At 33.7% G+C, this 8,513-nt stretch overlaps 4 protein-coding genes across 4 annotated transcripts; all 4 read right to left on the bottom strand.

The window, feature by feature from the left end:
- Positions 1-1,020: 1,020 nt before the first annotated feature.
- On the bottom strand, positions 1,021-1,739 carry LOC128393924 (protein D2-like). Its single transcript, XM_053354154.1, has one exon. The coding sequence runs from the start codon at positions 1,682-1,684 to the stop codon at positions 1,061-1,063; it is 624 nt and encodes a 207-aa protein (XP_053210129.1). The 5' UTR covers positions 1,685-1,739; the 3' UTR covers positions 1,021-1,060.
- Positions 1,740-2,792: 1,053 nt separating this feature from the next.
- On the bottom strand, positions 2,793-3,704 carry LOC128394507 (protein D3-like). The gene has a single exon (XM_053354840.1). It carries the CDS (start codon positions 3,644-3,646, stop codon positions 3,005-3,007), a length of 642 nt encoding a protein of 213 aa, XP_053210815.1. The 5' UTR covers positions 3,647-3,704; the 3' UTR covers positions 2,793-3,004.
- A 941-nt stretch (positions 3,705-4,645) lies between these two features.
- Positions 4,646-5,371, bottom strand: LOC128394445 (protein D2-like). The gene has a single exon (XM_053354770.1). It carries the CDS (start codon positions 5,314-5,316, stop codon positions 4,681-4,683), a length of 636 nt encoding a protein of 211 aa, XP_053210745.1. The 5' UTR covers positions 5,317-5,371; the 3' UTR covers positions 4,646-4,680.
- Positions 5,372-5,663: 292 nt separating this feature from the next.
- LOC128394435 (interference hedgehog-like) lies at positions 5,664-7,111 on the bottom strand. Its single transcript, XM_053354760.1, is given in 3 exon segments — positions 5,664-5,934; positions 5,936-6,504; positions 6,743-7,111. Coding segments are annotated over 3 exon segments (990 nt in total). The 5' UTR covers positions 7,065-7,111; the 3' UTR covers positions 5,664-5,835.
- Between the last annotated feature and the right edge of the window lie 1,402 nt (positions 7,112-8,513).

The following is an 8,513-nucleotide window of genomic DNA, read 5'->3' as shown; positions in this document are numbered from 1 at the left end:
ATTTCCATCTTGTAATAATTGAATGAATTGAAACACTAAAGAGTCTATAATAGAGAGTAAAGGTCACTTTATGGACAACGTGAACGATGAGCTACATTTTCACTTTTTATCATTGACTGGTTACACTCTTTTCTTTTTTATATTTGAGATCGCTTGATGAGTAACATTATTCTTATTGGCAAGTTCTTGTTGTCGATTAGAATCTAACTCAGTTAGAATATTCAATTTATCACTATTTATAAGTGTAATCACCATGAGGTAATATGGTGATTAACATCAAATGAAAAGCGTTAATTTCAGTTACGAGAGATGTCGCCTTATGTCAAAAAAACAACTCAAGTGGATACACAATTTTTATCACTCCTAATAAACTTTAATTAAATAAACTTTACCTGTGAATTTTGTGATAATATTGTTCATCTTATCACAAGGATCAAGTTGATACCAAAATTAAGAAAGTTCAACATTTACGATAGTTTTTTACTACTAAAACTGATACTTTTATTGCGTCGTAATAACTTCAATTATTTTTGTTTCTTGGTAAGTTTTGTTGATAATACGAGAAAAATTTCTTTTCTCTATCTCTCATTCTTTGAATAGATTGAAATTCTAATTTATTTTTATTTTCTTTTGTCATACATAATGAGCTAACCATTTTTGGACCTTCGGAAAATCAAACTAACCGCTCAATCAGTCTAATTTGGAAATTTCTATTTGGGATTTGTTTTGGACTTTTGTCCATTAGGATTAAATGGACTTTTGTCTACTGTGACTAAATCTTATTCTATCATTATATTCAACCTCAGGGGAGAAATTTTGTTATTGTTTTTCTTTTTCTATTTATCCTTGCCCCTATCCCTTTTCCTCATCCCTTGTAATGTACCGGAAACGATGAATTCAAATTCATCGAGCCTCCCCTAAGGTCGCTGTCAAAGCTTAAAATAAAATAGTACAACTCAAGTGGGTATATTACTGTAGTTAATTTAAACAGCTTTCGAACAGATTTATAACAATTAACAATAAGATCAAAATTTAGTTTAATTATTCATAATCATTGAAGTTATATTGTGACTTTTGCTGGATTCATTGAGACTGTTTCAATAAAGAAATAATTGCCAGCAACTGGACTGTTTAAGCCATGATCATGGGCATATTGGTACACATTAAACTTGGCTCGTATTCCGTTTTCAATGCCAGGTTTAATATCACCGTTGGACTGGTTAAAGACCAAAAAAGCGTATCGATGAGGCTCAGCAATCGATAAATACCCAGGGGGCTCATAAAAAGATGCCACATTTCCTGAACGCATATCACTACCTTGAACATTCAATATCATCCAGTGAATGTATGATCGACCTACTGGTGAAGTTCGTGTTGGAAAATCGACTTCAAGCCTAATAACCGTATATTTGTTACTCGACTCGGCGACATAACTTATGGTAGGAGGGAGAAAAGCGTCTGTAACGGATAACAATGTTCCACAAGAAACTTGTTTCTTTCCGTAAGTTACTCGTATAAAACCCATTCCATCGCTGGGTGGACTTAAATTCAGATCCGCGAATATCCCTGCATTACGAAAAGCGTCTTCTACTTTTTGTGTACTATTACCACACGTTTCACTAATCGGCTGGACACTTGAAGTAGTTGCTACAACTAAAACGATTACAAGTTCAATATGGATCATTGTTAAGTTTAAACTTCGTCACCAAATGAAAAAGGCTGATCAATACTTGTCAACGCATTTCTAGTCAACTAGAGGCTTTTATTTTAGTGTTAATTGTCATACAGAAACTGGAGGCACCCATTATATTTAATCAACTGTTATTTTTTATCCTGAACCTTTAATTGTTATTTAATGAGATACATGATATGAAATACATGAGGATGTAAATTTAATTCTAGCTGAACAAAAGTGTTTATCAAATTTTAGCTTGTTAATGATCAGCTTATCCGAATTTCAAGTTAGAACCGATTTAAGATTAGTTTTCATTTTGATCATATTTGCATTATTTTTTAACGAATTTTGTTCAAAATTGAGATTTTGATTGTTAATTGTTCAATTGGATCGCCGTTTCTTCTGTTAATTTTACTACCGAAAAGATCTTCGAGTGTCTGAATATTCAAAAATATTAACTGGCTCAACCTTTGACGATCCAGTGTCAACAACTATTGAAATATCAATAATAATAGAACAAACTTTCTTACGAAAGTTTGTTAGGTTGTTGCCAGACCCGTGGTTTAGTGAAATGGGCATCGTTTTTAATTGAAAATTCAAAACTAAATTTCTTTTTTCTTTCTCTTCTTTTCTCTCCTCTGTCTTTCTTTCTTCTCTCTCGTCTCTTTCTTCTCTCTTTTCTTCTTCTTTCTTTTTCTTTCTTCTTCTTTCTTTTCTCTCCTCTCTCTTCTTCTTCTTCTCTCTCTCTCTCTTCTTCTTCTTCTTCTTCTTTCTCTTCTTCTCTTTCTCTCTCTCTCTCTCTCTCTCTCTCGTCTCTTCTCTCTCGTCTCTTCTCTCTCTCTCTCTCTCTTCTTCTTCTTTTGAAATGCGCGCTTTAAAAAGCTTATCTGCATGCGTACATAAAAATCTTTGAGGCAGAATTTCTCATGAACGGCTACTCAGATTTTGATCGTACTATTTTTCCGTTTTGTAGGATTTTGGCAATTTTTGATACCTTAACCTCTCATAGAATCCTTGTAGCTTGAGCGTAATCTTACCCAAAATTTCGACAAATCTTATTCAAGAATGTAGAAGATTAACAAATCATTATCAAAGGATTGGACAATAAACTTGACTCTTACATTGAAAATAATCTTAATTTATTTTTACTAATTGTTAGTAGTATCGGTGGGTCAGCTTTATCGTTACTGTTCGTTGGGTTCACTGAATAATCGTATTGTTGGGGGTAAAGATACATTTTGAATATTTCGTTAGTGTTTCCAGTTTTTCAGAAAAATATAAACTAGAAGTTTTATTGTTGATGCATTCGGGCTTATCTGGACCATTTGATTAGTTTTGCACGGCTTCGTTAAAGAAATTACCTGCGATTGGTCCCGAGAGTCTGTTTTGTATAGCAAAGGAAGTGACTTGAAAGTTTGATCGTTCTTGCAATGTTACATAGGTTTTTCTCGAGGCCACTTCCTTCGGTTGACGATAAATCAAAAACACATATCGATGGGCTCCTTTATTTGGTGTCGGTGCGGGTGGTAAATATTTGGCCAAAGTAGTGCCTGTTTTCATATTGTTTCCCTTGATGTTAACGACCAACCAATGAAGTATCGACCTGGACGTGGCATTTCTCGGAGTTGGAGCATCAGGATCGACCATCATAAAAGTGAACAATTTTTTATCAGCACCCTTCTTTTTGCCTACCGGGTCGAAAGTAACTTGTGGTTCCTTCATTGTAGCCTTTTTCGTTAAATATGCTCCACATGTCACTTTGTCAGAATTCGGGTATTTAAGAGGAATGAACTGAATGTTATCATATATTTGAGTCTCGTCCAAATCCAAGTCTCTGATTATTTTGTTTTCCCTGAAAGACTCTTCCACCGATTCATATCGATATGGACAACGATAATAGTTATGTTGCGATTGAACATTGATAATATTGACAGTGAAAAAAATGAACAACTTAAAAAAGGGACTAAACATTATTTCTTGATACAAATTAACAATTGGTTCAATTATGCAAATGAGAAAGACTTAAAGTCACACTACCTTAAATAGTCACTAGATGAATGACTGATTATCCTTAAAAATAACAGGAGTACCTAAATGACATTGATTGTAACGATTAAAATAAAGACAATTTAGTTCAATCTACCGGTTGATTGTGCATAAATAACTAATTATCTCAGATTTTTGTTCTTATAAAATGTATCTTTTATACAAATTAACCATTACCATGAAAAATAGAGTGCAATCAATTGGTTTGCAATTTCAATACTTGATTATTTTAATCGAGACTTATTAGTAATTAGTAAAATGAGGCGAATAGTAACCAATGGTTAATAACAATTAAAAGAAATTTTATCCATAGAAATCAACATGATCAGAATCGATTCCATATGAAATTGAAGGTATCGAATCAAGTATTAAAATTGGTTAGCATTTTAGGTTGATTATCAATATTCATGAGGCTGTTCAAATAAGACTTATTGAGACCCAACGATGAGCTCTAATTATTAACTAATAGTAACGAGCGTTACTAAGATCTCAGGGTAAGATGAGTTCGTAGAGTTCTTAATAAGATCAGGTCGATAATTTTTAATTGGGTTATAAGTTTCAACTTTGGCATCGAACGGAAAAATGAACTGATCGATTTTTCTGTGACAATACTCGTTTATAACGTTATTATTTCTCACTCTAAAGAGAAATAACCGTCAATTTTAATTTAACCAACGTGAGGGCTTGAATTTAAATTCATTCTAATCATCATGTTTAATGATAAAGTGTCATGTTTAATTAGTTTGCTTGATGTAGGAAGAATTTAACTGCGACGGAGTCAAAATTTGTTTCTAATTTACAAATTTTGAAATTCGTTAATGAATTGTTCAATTGCACTGGTACGTTTGTTGGTTTAATCTTAATGCCAATGAGCTGAAACGGCCTTTTTTTTAAATTGTTTGAAATGAACAGAATTTATCGAGATAAAAATTAAATTTATTTATTATTAATATTTAGAATCACGGTAATTTTATTGGAGATTTAGTTGTATTCAGTGAGGGTGTTGTTGTCTCAAGAAAATAATTACCAGCGGTTGGACCAGATAAATTTCGTTCTTTCGCGTATTGGGAGACATTGAAATTAGTTCGTTGTAGAGGTACAAGGCCCATTTCCATATTACCATCGGGTTGTTGATAGATCAAAAAAACGTATCGATGAGCTCCTGAACCTGGAGGTGGTCCAGGTGAAATATAAAACTTGACTTCCTTCCCGGAAGCAATCTTATCTCCAGGAATATCAATTATCACCCAGTGAACAAAAGATCGAGCTAATGGGCTAAGACTTGAGGGCACATCGGGATCGAGCATAAGAAAAGTGTAATTCTTACTCGAATCAGCAACGAAGTCTATTGAAGGAGGAAGCATGGTCTCTGTAACGGATAAGAATGTTCCACAAGAAACTTGTTTATTTCCGTAAGTTACTCGTATAAAACCCATTCCATCGCTGGGTGGACTTAGATTCAGGTCCTTGAATATCTCTCCGTTACGAAAAGCGTCTTCTACATTTTGTGTACTATTACCACACGTTTCACTAATCGGTTGGACACTTGAAGTAATTGCTAAGATTAAAACGATCACAAGCTCAATATTGATCATTGTTGAGTTTAATCTTCGTCACCAAATGAAAATTAACTAATTCTTTGTCTATGTTCCACGATCACGCTTTTATACCTGTGTTGGTTTTCGTACACGAGCGGTGGGTGATGTTTGCATTACCCTCTAATTATTATTTGATTAACGGCAGGTTCCGAATGTTATTTAATTAGAGTGTTTATCAATGTAAAGTTTATCGTTAATTTACCCAATTTTAATCAGATAATCAAATAAGTAATATTGATCATAGGTTTAGTTTATGAACAATTTTAAAATAGATTTTAAACCGCTGAAAGTTCAAAGTACGTAATAAAGAATTGATTAACTAAATTCAATATAAAACTAAAGGATGACAATATAACAGTTGATTAAATATAATGGGTGCCTCATGTTTCTGTGTGACAATTAACACTAAAATAAAAGCCTCTACTTAACAAAATGCGTTGGCAAGTATTGATCAGCCATTTTCACTTGGTGACAGAGTTTACTTTGAAAAAAGTTGCAATACTAATTGAACTAAGTTTACCAATACATGGAAAACTGAATCTGGAAATAATCACCCGCGGATGAGGTTGCACGATAATGGATAATAAATCCTTCAATAGAAGTCGAACTTTTTTTTGTAATTGTCCCAAATAACTTGAATTTGTGTAGAGCTTTGTGGTACAACTGCAATTATGTTCGGTGCGTCTTTGGGTTTCTTCAACATGCTAGTTCGAATCAGATGAAATTTATCGGAAACGGGACTTTCTCTATAATCTGAATTGTTAAAAACTGCCATAACTCTGAATCGATATTTCGAGTCAGGTACAAGACCAGAAACAGTTTGTGTTGTTATCCAAGGTGCGATATCTTCAGACAGAGTGTTCCATGTACTTTTGGGACCCGATTCTTTGTACTGAAGTTTGAAAAATGAAACAGGTAAACTCGTTTTGTTGGAAAGTTCCCAATAAACCATAACCGAATAATCTGATAACCTGTTGACTTTAGGTTTACTTGGCGGTATCATTGGTTTACCATGACGTTTCCTTCCTCTTCCTCTCTCTCTTTCTTTACTATTGTTTTCTCCACCTCCATTGGGTTTAAATATATCATCTAGAATAGAGATTGTACTCGGATTCTTTTGATTAATTGATTTATCGGCTTCTGAAATTCTTGAATTATCCAAAGATTCAGCTCGTGAAAGTAAAACTTTAACATGAAAGAGAATAAGTTGATTTGTAATCATTGTTCAGTTCGTTTGAAGCGAAACACTGAAAGATTCCCGAATGGATTGATGAACGGGCATTGGTCACTATTAATTCGGTATGTTGCTCGTTAATTGTTACTCCAGGTATATGTTCAATTGATAATGAAGGTGATAATTGTGATTGTGGTTTGGTTAAAAGTTTACCATTAAAAAACCAATCAATTTCTGGTTTGGAATTACCTGTTGATTGACATTCAAGAGTAAAGTTTTTCCCTTCGTCTACTTTAACATTTTGTAAACTTTTCACGAATCGAGGTGTACTTTGAACATCAACAATGGCACTTGTCTCGATTGAAATATCATCCATTGATGCTCTACAAATGTAAATTCCCGAGTCACTTTCGTCGATTGAAGTTAAAACTAGATTACCAGCTATCTTTCGATACTTTTTCGAATCACTGATAACTTTTTCTCCGCCGCCATCTCTTTTTTTCAACCAATTTATTTTCGGTAATGATTTGATTCCTTGAGCGACACATTCTAATGTTATATTTGTTCCCATAACAGCTTTTGTTAAATTTGCTGGAAAAACAGTGAACTGGACAATGTTTTTGGTACTTATGATAAATGATTGTGAGTTAGTTGTTATATTGATAGCTTATTAGATTATACTAGATTATTAGTGTAGCAAATTCACTTCAAAATATAAAGATTATTTATTAGAGCACTTTGGGTAACTTTTTACCCCGATTCCATGAGGAAAAATGGCCGATTGTTGGCCATTATATTGGTAGTGAGGGAGATTATCTTCTCCCTCGCCTTCATCTTCTTCCTCAAAATGAGCCAATAAGATTAACCAGGTACCACGTGAGGTGGTACCTGGTTGTACAAAAGAACTGTGGTAACCAGTTTGGTTACAGTTCGGGGTATATAGAAAGATCAACGTCCTCGTTGATTTACAATTATAATTTAGTTATTATTAATATAAAATTGCCCAGCACCGGACATTATTTACAAGGTAAAAAAAACTTGTTAAATATTATTAAGTGTATGATTATTAAAAGTTTATAATTTTATATGATGGTTTTGACTGTTCATGTTCAAGCCAATGTTGTATCGTCTGTCCATTTTTAACCATTTCTCTTACGACCTCGGCTGGAGGGATATTATTTTCCTTTAGTTTCACATGTACGCCTTAAGGGTAACACGAGCATCTCTTTCTGGTGAATGGCCAATTGTTACATGTGATGTCTTCTCGTCGAAGTTTTTGATGATCGTGGAATAGGAATTTGTCCAGGAGACTAATCCTATGGGTTGTTTACCTCCAAAGGTCTTGAAGATCTAAGTGTTCAATAAAATATTTCTTGAGTTTGTCTGGGTTAGGCCTAACTTGTGTAGATCATCTTTTCCTTGTGTTATTAGTCTTCTGCCGATGGATAGTTCTGCAACTTGCATTGAGACTTCATCTAAGGATAATCCAGATGAGATGTCATTAATTTGTAAACCTGTAATTCTAGTTAATGGATTCGTTATATTTTCATTTTTAACCTGTGCGTAGTATACGGTTTGGATTCTTATTTGATTTCCAAACCAACCTGAAAGATGAACACTACCAACACCACCATTACCATCACCTTCAATATCAAGTGCCAAGGTATCTTTTTTATTATTTTTCGGACCAATTGGGATATATTTTTCTAGGTGTTCGGCAATCGGGTTATTCAAGTTTTTCCAGGCTTTCCTCCATATGCTGACCTTAACTCCCGTCGTCGAGTTCTCCTCTGTTCTTTTATACGTGAATTTTTTTCTGGAGTTAACTTTACCATATTTATATTAATTTGATGATCAGTTTTAAAAGGTAACTCAGGACAATCTCTTCTAAAATGGCCTAATTCACTACAATATGAACAAAATTACAATTCATTTTGTGTGCTCAAGTCTAAAACATAGGAACAATGTTTTTCGGGCAAGTGAAAAGTTTTACTTGTGTTGAATTTCTGCTGTTTTGTCT

The sequence above is a fragment of the Panonychus citri genome, unplaced genomic scaffold, assembly GCF_014898815.1.
Source record: "Panonychus citri isolate SS breed McGregor unplaced genomic scaffold, ASM1489881v1 Contig00139, whole genome shotgun sequence".
Lineage (NCBI taxonomy): Eukaryota > Metazoa > Arthropoda > Arachnida > Trombidiformes > Tetranychidae > Panonychus > Panonychus citri.
Note: the sequence above shows the minus strand (reverse complement) of the source record. Positions and strands in the feature narration are given on the sequence as shown.